Source organism: Gorilla gorilla, chromosome 2 (genome assembly GCF_029281585.2).
Source record: "Gorilla gorilla gorilla isolate KB3781 chromosome 2, NHGRI_mGorGor1-v2.1_pri, whole genome shotgun sequence".
NCBI lineage: Eukaryota > Metazoa > Chordata > Mammalia > Primates > Hominidae > Gorilla > Gorilla gorilla.
The window spans coordinates 124,203,033-124,227,183 of NC_086017.1; the positions used below are offsets into that span (position 1 = coordinate 124,203,033).

A 24,151-nucleotide genomic window follows, 5' to 3' on the forward strand; every position below is an offset into this window, starting at 1 on the left:
CTAGGAAAACAATCCAAATGGTCATTACTAAAATGTCCAAATTGTCCATTTTGATGAGAAACACACAGTTATGAGTTATGAAAATGGATTTGTGAATATGAATTGCCAAGCCAGGACCCTTGTGCTGCTGGGATGCATCTCTTTGGTGAAACAGAAAAAGACACCCCTTCTTCAGGACATTTCATTTTCATTTGTCAGAAAATTATAAAATATTCAAAAATACTATTAATATAACTGTGATGTGATTGGCACCCTCTCCAAAGTGATGCCTTGAAATGTGCAACCTCCACAACCACATTAGGTTACGATGTATCGAGTTCTCCTAAAAGTAGTAGCTCAGATGACCTTTAAGCCTTTAAGTATAAAAAGTCACTTGTCAGTTCAAATGGTGATTAAGGAATTAATATAGCAGGAAGAGGAACTTTCATAAGAAAAGTGGGAATCAGAATGATCAGGATGATTGAAAGTGGTTTGGAGGAATGCGGAGAAAATAACAAAGAAATATATTAGTTTGTGAGCATTGAGTTGCCTAGAAAAGTTTGGAAGTCCTACAAAAAAAGGTTAAACAATGGCCTTTTAAATCTAAGTCTTTGGTGGTTCACGGCAACGACAAACTACATCCAATGAGGATTTGTTTGAATTTCAGAGGTTCAAAGTCCACAAAATATAAGCTTACCCATGAAACTGGTACTAAAACATGGTATTTTAAGGAAAGCTCAAAGACAGAAGGAGTCTTCTGAGAAATGCTAACTCAACAAAGATGTATTAATACTTCTAATAAGGCCACAGCAAAAAAAGAGATAGAGACATTCATCAGAGAGTCAAACTCCGACCTAGATTACCAGATATCCTTGATGACCCTGCCATACCTGTCAGGCAATACCCATCTATAACCCCCAGATACACTGTAACTATTTGCAGCTGGTTCTTCCATATTAGCTGACTAACCATGGACAAATCTCTTGTCCTCTCTGGGCCTCAGTTTCCTTACTTGTAAAAAGAGGACATTCTAGATAATCATGGAAGTCTTTTCCAGTTCTAAATTTCTATGGTTATATATTCTTATTGACCAGATAGGGAAATGAGTGGTTTTAGCAGAATTTAATTAAGAACCCAGGGTGCCTTCTCCATTGTCATAAAATCTGTAGATAAGTACCAAAGAATCTAGGTGTCCTAGTTCCTCTTCCTTCTTGGCAGCATTTATTCTCATGTGCTCAGGTATCTTGTAGTCTGGGGCTGTCTTCAGATTGAAATCTCCCATATACACCTGGGCTTCTTTGATGGCTTGAAGATCTTTGGGATCTTCATAGTCATCACCAGGTTTACTCTTGTATCTATTAGAAAAACAGACAACCCACACACACACAAATATGACAATAAACTCTAATTTGCCTACTTTAATATAGGCATATATTCAAATTTAATCATGAAACAAAACTATAATTTCAAATCTGTGATGCCACTTTTGTCACAGAGCCCAAGCATTTTTTAAAAGTCAATTACTATTTTTAAAGTATCCCAAGCAAAATAATATACAATTATATAAATAGGAACCAATCACTAGATTGTACTGAAATAATCTGAATTACTGGTAGGCTTTGGTTCACTTCTAAGTAATTCATATTAACATTGTTATTTATTCTCTTGATATAAATTAAGCCTTGGAAATTAGGTGGGTTTTTTAATGACTAAAAAGTCAATTAAACTTTTTTTTTTTTTTTTTTGAAATGGAGTCTCACTGTGTTGCCTGGCTGGAGTGAATTGTGTGATCTTGGCTCACTGCAACCTCCATCTCCCAGGTTCAAGCGATTCTCCTGCCTCAGCCTCCCAAGCAGCTGGGACTACAGGCATTCGCCACCACACCCAGCTAATTTTTGTACTTTTAGTAGAGACGGGGTTTCATCATGTTGGCCAGGGTGGTCTCCATCTCCTGACCTCATGATCCGCCCACCTCAGCCTCCCAATGTGCTGGGATTATAGGTGTGAGCCATCATGCCCAGAAAATTAAACTTTGTAATTGCATAAGTGCTTGCTGTAAAATTTTCAGAAAAGGTATCTAGTTTAAGATGATAGCATGAGCATACATATTTGCCTCTCCCTCTGTCCCCAGATTCCCTGAAAATGACAGTATAGAAGTACAAAACATTGTAAATTATCAGAAAAGCTAAGAATGGAATAGAAAGCCATGAGCAAACCAGTGACACTGATCCATTTCTGGAAGACAAAAAGAAGATGAAATTACATTAATGAATAAACCAGACCAAACTATAGCCCAGAATACCCACAAGATAAGGCCACAAAAAGGATTGAATATTATCTTCTTGGTGAAGTCCCTAGAATGCTCCAAGCACAAAGAGGACAGGTATAGAGAGTGGAATGGAATGCTAGATATATTTAGCAAAATTAATTAAAGGATTGAAAAAAAATGCTTAAACCAGTTGGGCCCTCCCAAACTTTCCCACCTACACACATACGAAACAGTGGCAATCTTTATATCCAGACTAAAATTGAAGAATTACTCTCTACAGAAACTGAAGTCTTGCTTTGGAAGCACTCGGGTATCTAAAGGTATGGGCTATCATAGTACCTTGGTACTAATAAAAGGCCCTTCACTGGGAGATCACAACATTCCTGTCTAATTTTTTAAAGTAAAGTCTACTAGCCAACATGAGCGTGTACACATAGCTCTCACAGGAAACCCATACCATCTATTGTATTAACTGATAATCATTTATTTGTGTAAAACTGCACTAAAATGAAGGATTACTATTTTTAAAGAAAAGGAAAGGAGAAAGGGAGAAAGGAAAGGAAAGAAAGAAAAAAGAAGGAAAGAAAAAGGAAGGGAAGGGAAGAGAAGAGCTACTTCTGCCTCTGGCCATGTGAGAGTAACAGGGCCCATTATTATCCTCATAATATAAACAACCAGAAAACTGAACAAAAAATATGTGAAACAACTATGTTCAGACACTGAAAATAAGCAGCATAAAACTGTAATTCTTGAGAAAAGTAAAAAGACATGATCCTTATTATCTCCTGGCTGCCGCAGAGAGGAAATTACCAGCCTGTGGAGTAGGATCAGGATCCCAAATACAGCCCAGTGAACTCACTGACTGAAGAGACAGAGATTAGAGTACAGGGAGGCCAAATTTGGTGCTAAGAATTTGTGGAAAAGAATATCAGAGGTACACAAAGAAATGCTTCTGGAAATCTACATAGCGCCTTAACATTTTGGCTGAGTATTAATCTGTACATGTGTAATGTGAACCACCATGAAGCTGGGCAAAGAACAATTCCTAGGAAAAGTACAATTACTGGGAAACTGTAGAACAAATAATTCTCATAGTTTACACATAGCTGGGAATCACTCATGTTCCTACCAACTGGAGAGACCTTGTTGAGTACAGAGGACATTCAAGAATAATCATAAAAAATCATGCTTCAAAGAGAGAAAGGCATAGAAGATATGAAAAACATTATCAATCATCTTGTCCTAATTGACATTTATAGAACACTACACCAAGCAATGCAAGAAAGCATACTCTTTTCAAGCACATATTGAACTTTTACATACATAGACTGTATATGCGTGGCCATAACACAGTTCTCCATAAATCTTTAATAACTTAAATTATACAGACTATTTTCTATTACCACAAACAACTAAATTAGAAATTTAATAGGAAGATATATTTTAAACCCCAAATCTTTGGAAACTAAACTACAGGTCAAGGAAGAAATCACAAGGGATATTAGAAATACTTCGGACTAAGTGATAATAAATGTCTACCATATGAAAATGTGTAATGCAGCTAACTCAATGCTTAGGAGGAAATTTATAGTTTAAATGTTTATATTACAAAAGAAGAAGGGCATAGAATCAAAGCTTATACACAAATTTACACATTAAGAAGCAAGAAACTAAAAGCTAATTAAACCTAAGTTAACTAGAAGGGAAGAAATTATAAAAATAATAGTAAATCAATGACAGAGAAAGCAGACCAAACAATATTTTAAAATCTATGACCAAAAGCTAGTTCTTTGAAAAGATCTATAACATGGGTAAATCACTAGCTGGAATGATCAAGAAAAAGAGAGAATATGAAAATTAACAATATAAATAAAACAGAGGGCATCAAAACAGATACTACAGAAATTAAAATAAATATAAGGGAGTAATATAAACTACCTTATGCCAATAAAATTGACAACTTAGATGAAATGCACAAATTTCTTCAAAGACACAAATTAGAAAAACTAACTCAAGAAGAAATAGAACATCTGGATAGCACTATACAACAAAAATTTTAAATTTGTATTTAACACTATCCCTCAAAGAATACTTACAGATGAATTCGACAAATTCCTTAGTAAAGCAGAAGAAAGAAAACAGAAATCCAAAAAATAGAACAAACAGAAAACAAAATATAGAATAGCAGATGTAAGCCCTAAATATAAATAAGTACATTAAACATAAATGGTCTAAATATACCATTGAATGACAGAAATGGGCAGCATGGGTTTAAAAACATGACCCAATTTTATGTTGCCTAGTGAAGTTAGTAAAGACACTAACTTCAAATATAAAAGTATAGGTAGATTGAGGTAAAGGATGGAAACAATTATATTATTTAACCACTGAATGCTTCCTAAGATAAGGAACAAAGTGTGGATGCTAGTTCTTCCCACTGTATTTCAATATAGTACTGGAAGTTCTAGCCAGTGCAATAAGAAAAGGAAATAAGATGCAAACAGATTAGAAATAAAACTGTTCCTGTTTACAAATGACATGGTTGTCTACACATAAAATACCAAGAAACCTACCAAAAAAACTCTTACAACTGAGACAGTTCAGAAAGGTCACAGGATACTAGATAAACAAACAAAAATCAATTATATTTCTATGCTAGCAGTGAATGTGAACACATAGACACCAATATTAAAAACACAATACTGTTTAAAATTGCTCAAAAAAGAAATGCATATGTGCAAATCTAACAAAACAAGTATAGAACTTTTTATGCTGAAAACAGCAAAACACTGATGAAAGAAATCAAAGATCTAAATAAATGGAAAGTCATACCATGTCCACGGATTAGAATACTCAACACAATAAAGATACAAATTCTCCCCAAAGTAATACACTGCTTTAACATAATTCTTATTGAAATTATGGCAAGATTTTGTATACATATAGACAAGATTTTTCTGAAATTTATATGGAAAGACAAAGTAATTATAATGTCTAAAATAATTTTGAAAAATAAAATGAGAGGAATCACTCTACTGGATTTCAAGATCTATTATATAAATATATGAATCAAGACAATGTAGTGTTGGTAAGAGGATAGATATGTAGATCAACAGACTTGAAAGTAAACCCAGAAATAGACCCACACAAATATGTCCAAATGATTTCTGACAAAGGTGCAAAAGGAATTCAAAGGAGGAAATGTCTTTTCAACAAAAATGCTAGAGTAATTGGACATCCGTAAGAAAAAAACAAACAAATCTCAACCTAAGTCTGATAACTTATTTAAAAATTAGCTTAAATATAAAATGAAAAACTATAAAATGTTTAAACAAAAATAGGATAAAATATTTAGGACCTAGGGCAAGGCAGAGTTCTTAGACTTGACACCAAAATCAAGATTTATATAAGGAAAATTGATAAGTTGGACATCAACTAAATTAAAAACTGTTGCTCTGTGACAAAACTCTCTAATAAGGGAGGCCAAGTGCAGTGGTTCACACCTGTATTCCCAGCACTTTGGGAGGCCAGGGCAGGTAGATCACTTGAAGTCAGGGGTTCCAAACCAGCCTGGCCAACATGATGAAACCCTGTCTCTACTAAAAAAAAATGCGAAAGTGGTGGCACATGTTTGTAATCCCAGCTACTTGGGAGGCTGAGGTGGGAGGATCATTTGAACCCAGGAGGCGGAGTTTGCAGTGAGCTGAGATTGCACCACTGCATGCCAGCCTGGACAACACACGAGACAATGTCTCAAAAAAAAAAAGAACAAACTCTGTTAAGGGAATGAAAAGACAAGCTACAGACTAACAGAAAATATTTGTAAACTATATATCCAACTAGCATATAGTATATATCCAGGACTAGTACCTAGAATATATAAAGAAGTCTAAAATCTCAACAGTAAAAGAGCAAACAATCCTATTCAAATGTGAGAAAAAGACACGAAGAGTCATGTCACTAAAAATATATAGATGGCAAATAAACCAATGAAAATATGTGCTTGTCACGTGAAACTACCTCATACCAGATTTTTTTTTTTTAATCCCCAAATCTCTCTGCTGCTTGCAGAGCAGACTGCTTCTCAGTGTCTGTCAGGGTCTGATTGAAAAGTAACATAACATCTCTCCAGGAACGTTCAAACATTTGGGTGAAATTCTGGAAAGTCTCACAGGGTCATCTGAAAAGTTGCCAAGATTTCTCTTCATTTGCTTTAAGTCCTGTAGGGAGAAGGGGACCTTGGCCTTACTGGGCCCAAATTCACTGGGCATCTGTTGGAGGGGCAAGAGTGAGACTGGGGCTTGTTTAGGGTGAGGATTTCTAAGAGGGGCAAGTGAGGGGCTGAAGCTGGATAAGGAGGTCAAGGTGGATCCGGAGGAGCAAGGCTGGAGGGAGCTGACTCCTCTGCTGGGGATGCCTCTGAGACTCATATCTTTAATTCCCTGGGTTTACCCCTTGCAACCTGAGATGGCCAACAGGAGGGCTGAATCAATCAATCCTACACTGTTGGCAAAAGTCTGGATTGCCTTGCAAGCTATACGAAGCCTGCACATATGGGGCTTCAGACCATCTGTCCTCACATCCACAGAAAAATTCCAACTGCTGAATGGTATCAAAATGAATGGTTCCTTCCTGAGGCCAAGCCATCCTTCCTGTAAATCATAATTTGGCCAAACCCTTGTGCAGAGGGCTATGAGAGGTTTTTCCTCCAGATTCTGAGGGTCAAACAGTCCCAGTGGTTCAGGATACACTCCAGAGCAGTATAAGCTGGGGGTGGTGAAGAGAACTGGTTGCCCATTCTGAAAGACAGGGAATAGAGGCAGCCCTCATTCCTTTCCTTCTTTCAGTGAAAACTCAGAGTGTGATGGAGACAGAAAGCTAGCATCCTCCTTTCACTTTCCACCCCTTATCCCTGAGCTGGCCATAGGTACCACTGCAGTATGTACCCATGAAGTAGGGGAAACCTGGAGAATAGGAATTAACCACCCTCACCTATGCCTCCGTTTCTCCCTGCTGTCGGAAAACTGAGTACTCTGGGCCTGTTTATGCCATGAAGCATGGTCTCCTTCCATGGGGTGAGAGGTTTACTCGGCAGGAATTGGTCCTGCTTTACATTGTGCCTGTTGTCTGGCTTTGGATCCCTCAGACTGGGATTTTCTTTCTAGGGCCTCAACCTGAAGCTTGGAATCGAGGTTGGGACTGAAAAAGTATTTTAGAGGCTGTTTGTATCTATTTAGAGTGTCTCAAATGTGCCCTGCCAAATTTGCAGTTCTCAGCCAGCAGGGGCCATTCCTGTTAACTTTCTTATCAGAAACAGAGCTAGGGGGAGCCCTCTCACTTAGAAAAGGAAAAAAAGAAAAACAGTTTAGGGGGCAAAAAGAGGAGAGAGTCTGGGGGAAGAACCCCTTGCTTAGTGCAACTGAGCCTTTCTAATCCTTGTATCTGTCCCTCAGTTCAGACTAGATTGAATTCCTTGGCCAGGGGAGGAGAGGGTCAATTGGCATGGTGGGCGAGAAGCACATGTCCATTGGCCCTGTGGGGTTGCGGCTACCATCATGGCTTTCTCCCGCCCTGCTCGTGACTGTTGGGCTCGACCCTTGCCTGCTGCGGGCATGCCCAGGTGCCCAAGCTGGGAGGAAAAAGGGTAAGGAGAGGTGCCCTGAGCCATGCATGCCTGCAGCTGTCAAAGTGGAGGCATACATGGCATCTCTAGGAACAGTTGGTCTGATTTTCACCTTCGGAGGCTGAGCCTAATGCTCATTTTGCTTAGTAACATTTCCACAGCCTGTAACAAAACTCAGAACATTATAAAAAAAAGAGATAAGAACCATTTCAAAGACAGAAAAGAGACAAAGTCTGGGGGTTTCGACCTCCCAGTTAGGGTGGAGTTTTTAAAACTCAGTGAAGAGAAACAGAGCCTCTTACCCACAGGAAAGAGAAAGGTGGCAGGGTTTTGAAAGAGAGGCAGACCCAAAAGTTTGGCATTCACTCACACTCACCTTCCGCAATCCCAGACGAGTCCCCAGTTTAAATGGGAAAGGTTCCCTTGTCCCCCTCGCAGGGTGTGCGATGGGGGTGTGGCTCGCTTCTTCAGTACCCCATTGCTCAAACCCCCAGGGGAGCATACAGACGGGCAGGCTGTGGGGCTCCGACCCCATGGCAGTGTCTAGGGGTGAATGTTTACAGCTGAAGCCCCCAATGGGCGTGTCTTACAGGATGCTCTCTTAGCTTGCTGTCTATAGGCAGCCTGTGTTAACCAGCTCAATTAGACCCCCTTCCTTATCACAAGGACAGAGGGATTTCTGTATCCCGGGGTTTCTTGCCTTGGTGTACTGGAAGAATCGGATCACATGTGGGCTTGGAGAATGAGTACAAATTTTTATAGAGTGGAAGTAGCTCTCCACCAATGGGAGAACCAGAAGGGAGATGGTTTTTCCCTGGAGTTGGGCCACTCAGCAGCCCCAGCCCGACTGTCCCGCCAAACTCTGCCTCGTCCCACTGGTCAATGGCCTGCCGGCATGCTGGCATCTGTTGATGCCTGTCAGCGTGCTCTTGATGACCAGTTACTTGTGTCTTCTTCTGCCAATGTGTCCCTCATGATGTCCAGCCACTTCTGTGTCTGCCTGCTATGGTCTCAGGTTTTAATAGGCCCAGGATAAGGGCATGGCAAGCCAGGGTGGTCTTGGGAAATGCAACACTTGGGCAGGAAATGCCTGTCCTCACCTAGGTCCGTGGGGATGGAGCCCTAGCCCGGGACCACGCCTTTCGCTACCCAGCACTTCCCTTCCTCCCTTCCATATCATTTAAAGGGACCACTCCTTTCCCTTCCCAGCACTCCCATATCAATACTGGATTTTTTTTTTAAAAGAAAGCAATTAACTTCAGATGGTTAAAGATAAAGGTACGAGCCAAAACTATAAGATGTTAGAAGAACATACAGGAGAATACGTTTATAATTTTGAGATAGAAAAGCATTTCTTAATTCTTAAAAATCATTCTGACTATACAGTATTATTAGCAAAATGGAATTCCTGGACCGGAAACTCTAAGGATTACAGAAGTTCTACCAAAGTATCACCACCCTAAAAGATCCAGCTGACCTGTTTATAATATCTCCTTCTTTGTTTTTATTGTTTTCACTTTTGATTTTAAATGATAACAATGTCAATAAATATAAAGATTTTTAAGATATATTATTTTGGGGCTCACATATTAAAAAGATAAGAGTTTAGGTAAAAAAAACTCACAGTTCCTCCCATTCTTTTTTTCGCTGTTGAATCTTTAGTTGTGCCCTTTCAGCTTTTATTATAAGTTTTCTCGTTTTCTCAATTTGATTTTCCACGATGATTTCACTTAGGGTTTTAGGCCGAAATTTCTTCCCTTTTTCTATTATTGATTCTTCTTGTATGGTAACACTCCCACCTACATAGAGAATCAACATTTTTCAGCCTTTTTGAGACATAAAAACAAAACTCTCAGATATTGTTTTTAACCTGCTGCATTAGAAAAAACACAGAGAATATATTGAATTTGTAAATCAAAGTATTTATTGAGCACTAGTTGTGGTGGCTCTTGCCTGTAATCCCAGCACTTTGGGAGGCTGAAGCGGGTGGATCACTTGAGGTCAAGAGTTTGAGACCAGCCTGGGCAACGTGGTGAAACCCCATCTCTACTAAAAATACAAAAATTAGCCAGCCGTGGTGGTGCATTCCTGTAATCTCAGCTACTTGGGAGGCTGAGGCAGGAGAATTGCTTGAAACCAGGAGGCAGACGTTGCAGTAAGCTGAAATCTTGCCACTGCACTCCAGCCTGGGGAACAAAGTGAGACTCTGTCTCAAACAAAACAAAACAAAACAAAAACAAAAATGTATTTATTGACCAACTACTATGAATTCAACCCCATAATAAGTACTGTGGAATGTCAAAATAAAAAGATCTAAGCCACATTTTTTGCTTTTAAAAACCTTATTAAAAAGTTGGCAAGATAAGATATATATTAAACAATTAGAGAACATGATAAATGATGGTGGACCACTAACATGTTGGGAAAGAGTGTTTGTGAGATGATGGTGGGGAAAAGGAGAAAAATCGAGTAAGTCCAATTCGATACATACAATTTGAGGTGGCACATACCAACTGAAGTGCTCTGAAGCCAACTAAAAAACTCATCAGAAACACAATCAAATAAATAATTGAAAAATTATTGGCTTTATGGCCAGGCTTGGTGGCTCACTCCTATAAACTTATCACTTTGTAAGGCCAAGGTAGGCAGATTGCCTGAGCTCAGGAGTTCAAGACCAGCCTGGGCATGGTGAAACCCCCATCTCTACTAAAAATACATAAAAAAAAAAAAAATTAGCCGGGTGTAATCCCAGTTACTCAGGAGGCTGAAGTACCAGAATTGCTTGAACCTGAGAGGTGGAGGTTGCAGTGAGCCTAGATTGGACCACTTCACTCCAACCTGGGGAACAGAGAGAGACTCTGTATCAAAAATAAATAAATAAATAAAAAATAAAATAAAATGGCTGTATCAACTAACAAGTTTCTTTTCTTTCTTTTTTTTTTTTTTGAGACAGAGTCTCACTTTGTCACCTAGGCAATGATGCAATGTTGGCTCACTGCAACCTCCACCTCTGGGGTTCAAGTGATTCTCCCGCCACAGCCTCCTGGGTAGCTGGGACTACAGGAATGTGCCACCGTGCTTAGCTAATTATTGTATTTTTTAGTAGAGATGGGGTTTCACCATGTTGGCCAGGCTGGCCTCGGACTCCTGACCTCAAGTGATCCACCTGCCTTGGCCTCCCAAAGTACTGGGATTACAAGTGTGAGCCACCACACCTGGTCTACTAACAAGTTCCTGTTGGGGAATTACTCTATTCGTGTTCAAGCTTTAGAGACATGAAAAATTAAATAATATGAGATATTTATATAGTTATAAATAACCATTTCATCATATTTCATATTTCAAATTTCAAATATATAGCGGTATAGAGAAAGAAGAGTTTATGTGGCCTGGGTGGTCATGGGAAGGCCTTATAAACAAAAGTGTAATTTAAGCTACATCCCCAAGAATTGGTAGAATTCAGACAGGAGAGAAGTGAAGAGGTCACTCTGGCAGGAGCCTGGGTGTGGAAGTGTTAGACATAATCAGGGAGCAGCAGGCAGGACAAAAGACTAAACAGGCAAGCTGGACAGTATGAGAAAGTACTACTGGAAACGTAGAACAGGGATAGATTGTGGAAGGATTAAGTATCAGGACAGTGGTTTCAGAATTTATCCTAGAAGCAAAAAGGAGACATTAAAGAGTTCCCAATGAAGAAGATAAACCAATATTAATGTTCGTATTATATCACTGTCAGTAGCCTAGATCTAGCTAGGCTGCAGCAGCACCTTTTATTTATTATTGAATGGCTCTCCAAGCCATTTCCAGAATTCTTGTTCTTTTACTAATCTGCAGTCACCTTGTGGGCAGCCAGAAGAAACAGGTTGCAGGGATTAGAGGTACTATTTTCATACCTCTATTCTCTGATCATTCTATTTAAAGCATATGTTCTTGGAAAATAGTCTGAAATGCAGTGTTTTAGCCCTACACTTTGGAATAGGGCCCAGGAATCTAAAATGAACCACTGCCTAGAACCTAGCATCTGGGGAAATCCTAGATTTAAGAATAGCTAGATGTGGCAAGTAAGAAAACAGCAGCATCCAGTCCTCTCACCCACTCTCAGTCACATGACCAGGGTAGGTTTTCTTACAAACTACATTAAAGAGGAAAGTGGACATGGAGCATTTCTTGGGAAAATGTGGCCTCTCATTCTCAGCTATACCATACACTTTTGTCTCTCTTGATTATTTACTCCAAAGAAAACCATCATGAAAGGAAGAGGGACAAGAGATTGAGCTCAAGCCACTAAAGAAGGTTCAATGGTTCTGTCCACAGACAATTCACTTTTGAAGTCTTAGTAAATAAGAATTTAAAAGCCTTCTTGTCATAGGCTACCTGCATCTCTCTGGCTGTCCTTTCTTCCAGGTCCCTCTTTTTCAAACCTGTCCAATTTGCTTGGTTTTCTCTCTGATTGACTAGCTCGTTTGAATTTGGAGTACTTAGAGGGCTGCACCAGCCTGTAAGAGGATATCTTGTGGTCACTCAGTATGGCATGAACCACAATAGTATCACTTTCCAGTGGATCTCGAAATCTGAAAAAATAAAACAAGTATTTGCAGTAGTCACCATTTTGATCATTCTGCATAATTACTAAGTAATAAAATAAAACTACAATACACTATTCTTATTATATCATTATATTGTGCTAGACTCAAATTTTAACATATATATACCAACCAGGATGTCATGAAAGTTGGATTGGACTTGATTAAAGAGCAAATATAGTCTTTCTAATGAAAATACTAAACAACTCATTATTAATCACTATAATACCAGTGTTTACATAATATGTGGAAAAATGAAAATTTTGCAGGTAAACTGCAGTTTAATGGTAAATAGATCATATCAAATTCTGAGGAAATAGAATCCATCTCCCTACATATTATATATAATAGACTATATATTATATATTATGTATATATATCTATACATATACATATATAATAGATTATTATATAAAATGTATAATAGATATTATAATAGATATATAGTTTGTGTATGTGTTTTGATGCATAGATATATAAATAAATATAAACATGTAAATTATATAAACAAATATGTTAATATCTGTGTGTGAGTGAAGGTCTCTAAATCAAAAAGTGGAAAAATAATTTTTAACTCTCATTCCCCAGAGACTAAAGAATGTTCATTCTTCACCTCACAAAATGTTTTAAAAATACATTTTGTTTTCTTAAATTACATGGTATGTGTGGTGTGTATATATGTGTGTGTTTCCATACATGTGGCAATGCGATTTATTTCCACATAGTAACTATAAAAAGAGCAGACCTTGAGCAGTTGAATAAAAGTGCAAACCTCTTCATTTCTACTCTTTGCCCCTCAATTTTCCATGTTTAATGACATTTCATGAAAGTCCCAATCTATCAGATTCCCCTATTTGCCTCTGTAAAAAACATTAAGCTCAGGAAATCATACTAATCTCTAGTTCATCTTTCTCTCATAGCCCACAGAGTCTTATTTTTAAAAGCTCTTCATCTATCAACTAGAAAAATTAATTAACAATTTTTTTTCATCAATTACCTTGTTATTTGGGGGCATTGGTTCATAATTATCACACACACACAAACAAGCACTTCTTAGAATTTAATTTATTTTTGTATAGATTGATTATTCCTAGCTTGTTTGCCTTTCTTACTATTTTTCTAACTTAATTTTTTAAACTCTATGTCTGCTTTTAAAATGATTTACTATTTCTTTTTAATTTTCCCTTTTCTTTCATACATACTATCTTTCTCATCTCTTTAAGACTTATTTCCTTTATGTATTTGCCCACTGAAACTTTTAAATTTTAGCCTTTCCATGAGACCCAGATTAACATTGAGAAGTGAACCCAGCTGGACTTCCTGGGTTGAGTGGGGACTTGGAGAACTTTTCTGTCTAGCTAGAGGATTGTAAACACACCAATCAGTGCTCCGTGTCTAGCTAAAGGATTGTAAATGCACCAATCAACACTCTGTAAAAACGCACCAATCAGCGCTCTGTGTCTAGCTAAAGGATTGTAAGTGCACCAATCAGCACTCTGTAAAAAAGCACCAATCAGCGCTCTGTATCTAGCTAAAGGATTGTAAGCGCACCAATCAGCACTCTGTAAAAATGCACCAATCAGCGCTCTGTATCTAGCTAAAGGATTGTAAGTGTACCAATCAGCACTCTGTAAAAACGCACCAATCAGCACTCTGGGTCTAGCTACAGGATTGTAAATGCACCAATCAACACTCTGTAAAAACACACCAATCAGCACTCTGTGTCTAGCTAAAGGATTGTAAATGCACCAATCCACACTCTGTAAAATGGACCAATCAGCACTCTGTAAAATGGACCAATCAGCAGGAAATGGGCAGTGACAAATAAGGGAATAAAAGCTGGCCACCCCAGCCAGCAGCGGCAAACCACTCGGGTCCCCTTCCATGCTGTGGAAGCTTTGTTTTTTTGCTCTTCACAATAAATCTTGCTGCTGCTCACTCTTTGGGTCCACACCACCTTTAAGAGCTGTAACACTCACCACGAAGGCCCGTGGCTTCATTCTTGAAGTCAGCGAGACCAAGAACCCACTGGAAGGAACCAACTCTGGACACATCTTGGCGACCCAGATGCGACATCGCCATGCAGTGAGTACCATCAGACCCCTTTAGCTTTCTCTTCTGTCCTATTTTTCCTTAGGATTTGGGGGCTAAATACTGGACACCTGTCAGCCAGTTAAAAGTGACTAGCATGGCCGCCGGACTAAAGACATGGGTGTCAGGCTTTCTGGGAAAGGGCTCTCTAACAACCCCCGACTCTTTGGAGTTGGGAGCGTTGGTTTGCCTGGAAACAGCTTCCGCTTTTCCTGTACTTTTGGGCTGAGCCGACAGTCAACAGAGAGGAAAGTCATTCAGTTCTGGGGTTCTGACAAAAAGTTGGTTGACCCTGTAGCCATGAGTGGAACTCTCAAAGTCACGTCGCCCAAGCAAGGCTCACCTGTCTATCCTATCTATCCTGACACTTGCCTCCTGGGTCCTAATGCCTGTCAGACAAACTTCCTCCCGCCTCTCTTCTCTGAGGCTAGTCCCGCTTCTAAAAACCACCCCGTCTCTGGTGCTTTTCTAGTTTCTCCTATAAGAATGATTTCTAGTATAAACTTCAGGACTCTGTTCCCTTCTTTAGGCACCTGGGCTCACCAATCAGAAAGATATAATTTTTGCCCAAAGCCCCATTGGGTGGGGAGACCAACTATCCTTTTAGGATCCTTCCTCAGACAAGCGGGCCTAACAAAAGCTATTCCTGAAGCTAGGATGTGGGGAGCTTCAGAAATGATATCCTTCCTATTCAAGTGAGGACAAAAGGCGTCACTCTTCCAACCCCAGAGATCCCTTCCCTCCCTCAGGGTATGGTCCTCTACTTCATTTTGGGGGCATAACATCTTTATAGGACAGGGGTAAAGTCCCAATACTAACAGGAGAATGCCTAGGACTCTAACAGGTTTTTGAGAATGCGTCAGTAAGGGCCACTAAATCCGATTTTTCTTGGTCCTCATTGTGGTCTAAGAGGACAGGCAAGAGTGCAGGTTTTCAAGAATGCATTGGTAAGGGCCACTAAATCCAACCTTCCTCTGTCCTCCTTGTGGTCTAAGAGGAAAACTAGTGTTTTTGCTGCTGCATTGGTGAGCACAACTATTCCAATCAGCAGGGTCCAGGGACCATTGCAGGTTCTTGGGCAAGAGGGGTTTCTGCTGCTGCATTGGTGAGTGCAACTATTCTGATCAGCAGGGTCCAGGGACCATTGCAGGTTCTTGGGTGGGGGGGAAGTAAACAAATCAAAACCACGGGCGGTTTTTCCTTTCACATGGGAAACACTCAGGCATCAACAGGCTCACCCTTGAAATGCATCCTAAGCAACTGGGACCAATTTGACCCACAAACCCTGAAAAAGAGGTGGCTCATTTTTTTCTGCACTACAGCCTGGCCCCAATATTCTCTCTCTGATGGGGATAAATGGCCACCTGAGGGAAGTATAAATTACAATACTATCCTGCAGCTTGACCTTTTCTGTAAGAGGGAAGGCAAATAGAGTGAAATACCTTATCTCCAAGCTTTCTTTTCATTGAAGGAGAATACACAACTATGCAAAGCTTGCAATTTACATCCCACAGGAGGATCTCTCAGCTTACCTCCATAGCCTAGCCTCCCTATAGCCCCCCTTCCTATTAATGATAAGCCTCCTCTAATCTCCCCCACCCAGAAGGAAATAAGCAAAGAAATCTCCAAGGGACCACAAAAACTCCCAGGCTATTGGTTATGTCCCCTTCAAGCTGTAGGGGGAGGGGAATTTGGCCCAACCCAGGTACATGTCCCCTTCTTCCTCTCTGATTTAAAGCAGATCAAGGCAGACCTGGGGAAGTTTTCAGATGATCCCGATAGGTACACAGATGTCCTACAGGGTCTAGGACAAACCTTTGACCTCACTTGGGGAGATGTCATGCTATTGTTAGATCAAACCCTGGCCTTTAATGAAAATAATGCAGCTTTAGCTACAACCTGAGAGTTTGGAGATACCTGGTATCTTAGTCAAGTAAATGATAGAATGACAGCCGAAGAAAGGGACAAATTCCCTGCCAGTCAGCAAGCCGTCCCCAGTATGGATCGCCACTGGGACCTCGACTCAGATCATGGGGACTGGAGTTGCAAATATCTGTTGATCTGTGTTCTAGAAGGACTAAGGACAATTAAGAAAAAGCCCATGAATTATTCAATGATGTCCACCATAACTCAGGGAAAGGAAGAAAATCCTTCTGCCTTCCTCAAGCTGCTATGGGAGGCCTTAAGAAAATATACTCCCCTGTCAGCTGACTCCCTCGAGGGTCAATTTATCCTAAAAGATAAGTTTATTCCCAGTCAGCCACAGGTATCAGGAGAAAGCTCCAAAAGCTAGCCCTGGGCCCTGAACAAAATCTGGAGGCATTATTAAACCTGGCAACCTCGGTGTTCTATAATAGGTACCAAGAGGAACATGCCGAAAAGGAAAAGCGAGATCAGAGAAAGGCCACAGGCTTAGTCATGGCCCTCAGACAAACCTCGGCAGTTAGAGAGGACAGAAAATGGAGCAGGCCAATCATCTGGTAGGGCTTGTTATCTGTGTGGTTTGCAAGGACACTTTTAAAAAGATTGTCCAATGAGAAACAAGCTGCTCCCTTGCCCATGTCCACTATCCCGAGGCAATTACTGGAAGGTGCACTGCCGCAGAGGACAAAGGTTCTCTGGGCCAGAAGCCCCTAAAGAGATGATCCAACAACAGTACTGAGGGTTCCCGGGGCAAGTGCCAGCTCATGTCATCACCCTCACTGAGCCCCAGGTATGTTTAACCATTGAGGACCAGGAAATTGACTTCCTCCTGGACACTGGCCAGCTTTCTCAGTGTTAATCTCCTGTCTCAGACAGCTATCCTCAAGGTCTGTTACCATCCGAGGAATCCTGGGACAGCCTGTAGCCAGGTATTTCTCCCACCTCCTCAGTTGTAATTGGGAGACTTTGCTACAGATAGTAAGTATGCTTATCTAATCCTACATGCCCATTCTGCAATATGGGAAGAAAGGGAGTTCCTAACCTCTGGAGGCACCCCCATTAAATATCACAAGGAAACCATGGAGTAATTGCACACAGTGCAAAAACCCAACGAGGTGGCAGTCTTACACTGCCGAAGCCATGAAAAGGGGAAGGAGAGGGGAGAACAGCAGCATAAGCGGCTGGCAGAGGCAGAGAAAGACCAGCAGAGAGGAAAGAGAGAGAGAGAGAGGAAGAGACAGAGAGACAAAGACAGAGAGAAAGAGAAAGACAGGAAGTCAAAAAGAAAGAGAAGGAAAGAGCGAGAGGAAGAGACAGACAAAGAAGGAGTCAGAGAGGAAGAAAGAAAGAGACAGAAAGTCAGAGAGAGAGAAAGAGACAGAGAGACAAAGAGAGAGTCAGAGAGAGAGAGAGACAGAAAGTCAAAGAGAGAGAGGAAGAGACAGACAAAGAGGGAGTCAGAAAGAGAAAGAGACAAAGAAGCCGAAGAGAAAGAAAGAGAGATGGAAGTAGTAAAGAAAAGAGTGTACCCTATTCCTTTAAAAGCCAGCGTAAATTTAAAACCTATAATTGATAATTGACAGTCTTCTCCATGACCCTATAACACTCCAATACCACCTTGTTGTCAGTGTAAACAAGGGTGTAGCCCAAAAGCACTGAGACCACTGACAACCCGTAACCTTCCTATCAGAGATCCTTGGCCCAGTGGCCCACAGATGGCCCAGGTGCATTCAATCTGTGGCGGTGGCTGCTTTGCTAGCAGAAGAAAGTGGGAAAATAACTTTTAGAGGTAACCTCATTGTGAGCGCACCTCACCAGGTCAGAAATATCCTAAGTCAAAAAAAGAGGAAAGGCAAAGGGGTAGCTTACTGGCTCAAATCTTGAAGCGTGGGGCTGGTTCTGTTGGAAAAAGATGATTTGACCCAGTAGATTTACTAACAGGGGATCTAGGTCTTGATTGGTTGCCATACAGGGGTCTGACCAGACCTAGGAGGAACTCCCTTCAGGACAGGACGATAGATGGTTCCTCCTGGGCGATTGAGGGAAAAAGACTCAATGGGTATTCAGTAAGTTATAAGGAAACTCTTGTAGAGGCAGAGTTAGGAAAATTGCCTAATAATGGGTCCACTCAAATGTGTGAGCTGTCTGCACTCAGCCAAACATTAAAGTACTTACAGAATCAGGAAGGAGCCATCTATACAAATTCTAAGTTAATATGGACTGAACGAGATCTTATTAATAGCAAAGAATAATTGAAATCCCAAACTTACAAGGTTTTCAACAAAAGTAAAGTTTGCTAAAAGTTAACAGTGTAACATGTATTATTCTAACCTCTAATCTTGAGGAAATCAGACCCTATCAGTACCCCTCAAAGCTTAAGTCCGTCAGCACAGAGCCATACAACTAATACCCCTAATTATAGGGTTAGGAATGGCTACTGCTACAGGAACTGGAATAGCCAGTTTATCTACTTCATTATCCTACTACCACACACTCTCAAAGGATTTCTCAGTTTGCAAGAAATAATGAAATCTATCCTTACTCTACAATCCCAAATAGACTCTTTGGCAGCAGTGACTCTCCAAAACCGCCAAGGCCTGGATCTCCTCACTGCTGAGAAAGGAGGACTCTGAACCTTCTTAGGGGAAGAGTGTTGTTTTTACACTAACCAGTCAGGGATAGTACGAGATGCCACCCGGCATTTACAGGAAAAGGCTTCTGAAATCAGACAACGCCTTTCAAACTCTCATACCAACCTCTGGAGTTGGGCGACATGGCTTCTCCCCTTTCTAGGTCCCGTGACAGCCATCTTCCTATTACTCACCTTCGGGCCCTGTGTTTTTAACCTCCTTGTCAAATGTGTTTCCTCCAGAATCGATACCATCAAGCTACAGATGGTCTTACAAATAGAACCTAATGAGTTCAACTAACAACTTCTACCAAGGACTCCTAGATTGACCCACTGGCCCTTCGGCTGACCTAGAGAGTTACCCTCTGGAGGACACTACAACTGCAGGGCCCCTTCTTCACCCCTACCCAGCAGGAAGTAGCTAGAGCAGTCATTGCCCAATTCCCAACAGCAGTTGGGGTGTCCTGTTTAGAGGGGGGATTGAGAGGTGAAGCCAGCTGGACTTCCTGGGTCGAGTGGGGACTTGGAGAACTTTTCTATCTAGCTAGAGGATTGTAAATGCACCAATCAGCGCTCTGTGTCTAGCTAAAGGATTATAAATGCACCAATCAGCACTCTGTAAAAATGCACCAATCAGCGCTCTGTGTCTAGCTAAAGGATTGTAAATGCACAATCAGCACTCTGTAAAATGGACCAATCAGCGCTCTGTAAAATGGACCAATCAGCAGCATGTGGGCAGGGACAAATAAGGGAATAAAAGCTGGCCACCCCAGCCAGCAGCAACAACCCGCTCAGGTCCCCTTCCACGCTGTGGGAGCTTTGTTCTTTCGCTCTTCACAATAAATCTTGCTGCTGCTCACTCTCTGGGTCTGCACCACCTTTAAGAGCTGTAAACACTCGCTGCAAAAGTCCGCGGCTTCATTCTTGAAGTCAGCAAGACCAAGAACCCACTGGAAGGAACCAACTCCAGACACAACATGAAGGAAAATATAGCTGGTTTTGATCACATAAAAATTAAAAATTCTGCACAGTTAGAAAAATATGAACAAAGTTTAAGGCAAATGGCAGAGCAGGAGAAACCATTTACAATATGTAGAATAAAAGGCAAATATCTGTAATATAGATAAAGAGGCTAAAATTAAAAATAATGTGGGAAATAAACAGAACCCAAAGAAAAATGAACAAGAAATCTAAACAGAGAATTCTCAGAAGAATACATGTAAATGAACCACAGGCATATGAAAGGAAATGCTGAACCCCACCAATAATAAAAAGGATGCAGATAGTTCAACCAAGAGTTATTATATTTTGCCCATTAGATTGGTAAAGATGAAAACATTGGTAATACCCAGCGTTATTTGGTACAACTTTATCCTCTCCCCACATTCCAGTCAGATAGCTAGCTAGGTTCTTGTTATCTCCTTCCATATGTTCCCTGAAAACATGATGCTATGGTGGATGGAGGGTCCCCAGATCAGGGACGGAAAGCAGGAGTTAAGGAAAAGAGGATTTGATAACAAGGACGGTAGGGAGGCAGAGGTGAACCCTGACTCAAAGGAGGATGGGCAAGTGGGTCCCAGAGCTGTGGGCACTTGATCCCTGCATCTGGAAGTATCTGGGGAGATGGTAAGGCCTTAAGAGTGATGTCTGTATGTGTGTTTGATCTATGGCACAGGTGGCTCCTGGTCTCACAAAACGTTGCCTGCTCCAGCAGAGCACAAAAACCACAGAATGAAAGGACTAAAAGAATCAGGCATTCTGGGAAAATGAGACAATGAGCTTCGGCTGTACTAAGACTGACTTTCCTATCTTCTTGATAGAATAGAAGCCCAGAGTCAAAGTCAGATTTAAGTTAGTTTAAATAAAATAAAGAACAGCCATGTACTTACATACCTAAGTTTGTGAGTTAGGATTCATATATATGTATGAATACACACACACACACACACACACACACACACACACACAACTTATATATACTGTGAATACTTATTAAAGCCAAACATAGGCTGCTATGTTGAGAGTTCTTCCTGAGAGGAACTTCTTCACCACTTTCATCTTTTAGCAGGTAGCAATCTGGTTATAATTCAGGGATTCAAATATTGAAATATTATCTAGGAATTCAACTATTCAGGGATTTAATACCTGGTAAGAAGTGCTATAATTTTCAGAGTGAAGTACCAGAGAGGAGACAGCTACACGATAGAGACAGAGGGAGAGAGAGAACCAGAGTCAGAGAGAGAGAACCAGAGTCAGAGAGAGAGAGCTCTGAAGATCTGCAGAGGGCTCCCTTCCACTCTGCAGTTAAGCACTAATCAGCACTGCATAAGAAGGAGTCTACCTGAGGCTGGGAAAAGAAACACCTGAAAGGAACAGGCAGAATAATCCACAGATCTCACACAGTTGAAATAGCTTGTGTTCCCATAAACCTGATAATACATGGGACATAGGATATTCTGCTCAGAAGAGTGTTGTCTTAGTAGCTGGAAAAAAATTAGCCCTAGACTAAAGGCTGCCCTGATCTCACCTAACAAAGATTAAAGGCAAGCCTCAAAAAAAAAAAAAAAAAAATCTTTTTCCATGTAACTTAACTGAATTCCAGAACAAAGCTCAAGAATAGTTAAAAGTATACAGAGATTAAGATGGCAGATAGCAGGCAGGATTAGCTTGCAGATGGGGACAGAGCATCATGTGGAGACTCACATCATGAACTTTTGCTCCAAGAACTATCACAGGAACATACCCAGGAAAGCTGAGAGAATCCACAGACCCTTTGAAGGAAGTGGATCACCCATGCAGGTTCCCTGAGATGCCAAAAAACTGAATCTGCCTGTTTTCTCAATGGGGAGGCTCCTGGTCTGGGGCAGTTCTCAGCCCTGCTCAGCAGCTGCCTGGAAATAGACTTAGTGCTGTTGGGAGGGTATGGTAGGAGTGAGACCAGCCTTTAGGACTGTGGGTTGCATGGGAGCAGGGTCAGGCCTATGACTACCAGCTTTCCCCAACTTCCCTGTATGACTCAGCAGAGGCAGCCATAATCCCCCTGGGAATATAACTCTATTGAACTGGGATCGACACCTCCATCCCCCACAGCAGCCACAGCAAGTCCCGCCCAAGGAGAGGGTGAGCTCAGACACACCTATCCCTACCCCCACCTGGTGGTCTTTCTCTACCTACCCTGGTAGCTGAAGACAAAGGTCATAATCTCTTGGGAGCTCTATACGGCCCTGCCTACCGCCTGAGAAACCTGAATACTTAACTAGGTGTCTCTAGGGCAAGTTTGCATCCTCCCTACAGGACCACAGCTGATGGGCTCTTGAAAGCACCACCTCCTGGCTGGAGGCCAACCAACACAAAACGAGCACACTAAACAAAAACACAACCAAGGACCCTCACAGAGTCCACTTCACTCCCCTGCTACCTCCACTGGAGCAGGTTCTGGTATCCATGGCTTCAAGACCTGAAGACGGATCACATCACAAGACTCTTTGCAGACATTCCCCAGTACCAACCCGGAGCCCAGTAGCTCTGCTGGGACCCAGGGGAAAGGGTGGGGGATGGTGAAGGATTAAAGACTACACATTGGGTACAGTGTACACTGCTCAGGTGATGGGTGCACCAAAATCTCAGAAATCACCACTAAAGAACTTTTCATGTAACCAAACACTACCTGTTCCCCCAAAAACCTATTGAAATTGAAAAAAAAAATTTAAGCCAGGCATGGTGGCTCACGCTTGTAATCCCAGCACTTTGGGAGGCCTAGGCGGGTGGATCACGAGGTCAAGAGTTCAATACCAACCTGGCCAAGATGGTGAAACCCTGTCTCTACTAAAAATACAAAAAAATTCGCCGGGCATGGTGGCAGGCGCCTGCAATCCCAGCTATTCAGGAGGCTGAGGCAGAGAATTGCTTGAACCCAAGAGGCAGAGGTTGCAGGGAGCCGTGATCACGCCACTACACTCCAGCCTGGGCGACAGAGTGAGACTCCATCCATGGAATACTATGCAGCCATAAAAAAGGATGAGTTCATGTCCTTTGCAGGAACATGGATGAAGCTGGAAACCATCATTCTCGGCAAACTATCACAAGGACAGAAAACCAAACACCACATGTTCTCACTCACATTAGGAGAAATACCTAATGTAAATGATGAGTTGATGGGTGCAGCAAACAAACATGGCACATGTATACCTATGTATCAAACCTGCAGGTTTGATTTAAAGTATTAAATTTAAAGTATTAAAGTATTAAATTTATAGAATTTAAAGTATTAAAAAAAAGTTACAAAAAAATTTAAGTATACAGAAATATCTAGCACCTACAATGTAAAATTTACAATCAAAATTTACCAGGCAGACAGGCAAAAAGCATAAAAATGTAACCCAAAAAAGCATTTTAAAAAGCATAAAAATGTAACCCAAAATGAAGAGAAATATATCAGTCAATAGAAACATGCACAGAAATGATGCAGATAATATAACTAGCAGACAAGGACATTAAAGCAATTATTATAATGTATTCTTCATTTATATATAATTATGTAGAATTACATATTATATATAAAATGTATATAATTATTATAATATATTCTACATTTTCAAGAAGGTGGAGGAAAGCGTACGTTAAAGTGAGGAAAATCCTTAGCTACCACACTAGGAAGTCAATAAAAATGACTAATAATAAATACATATAAATATATTATTTAGATATATGGCTGTAACCACTGTAAAAATATTAAAACTGCTTCTTTTTAAGATATATCATGTTTATGTAAGATAATATTTATTATTTAATTATTATTTAAATGTCTATTATTCCTAAATAGGAATTTATTTCTTAATGTCTATTATTTCTATAGATTCCATGTAATTCCAATACAAATTTTAGCAGGCTTTTTGTAAAAATTGACAAGTTGATTCTATGCAAAGAACCTAACCAATCTTGGAGATGAAGAACAAAGCTGGAGGATTTACAATATTAGATGTCAAGATTTAATGAAGACAGAATGATACTGGCACCTGGATAGACAGATAGGCCAATGAGATAGAATAAAGAGT

The 24,151-nt window shown here is 40.7% G+C and overlaps 1 protein-coding gene across 5 annotated transcripts in view; it reads right to left on the reverse strand.

Annotated features, from left to right (window-relative positions):
* CFAP44 (cilia and flagella associated protein 44) overlaps positions 1-24,151 on the reverse strand; it is a 153,615-nt gene that overhangs the window by 41,247 nt on the left and 88,217 nt on the right. For all 5 annotated transcript variants that reach the window (XM_031009240.3, XM_055381624.2, XM_055381620.2 and 2 more), the window contains 3 exons: positions 12,246-12,442; positions 9,496-9,670; positions 1,157-1,334 (listed from right to left, as the gene is read on the reverse strand). In XM_031009240.3, the coding sequence (XP_030865100.3) occupies positions 1,157-1,334; positions 9,496-9,670; positions 12,246-12,442 (550 nt within the window). The remainder of the gene's footprint in view (positions 1-1,156; positions 1,335-9,495; positions 9,671-12,245; positions 12,443-24,151) is intronic.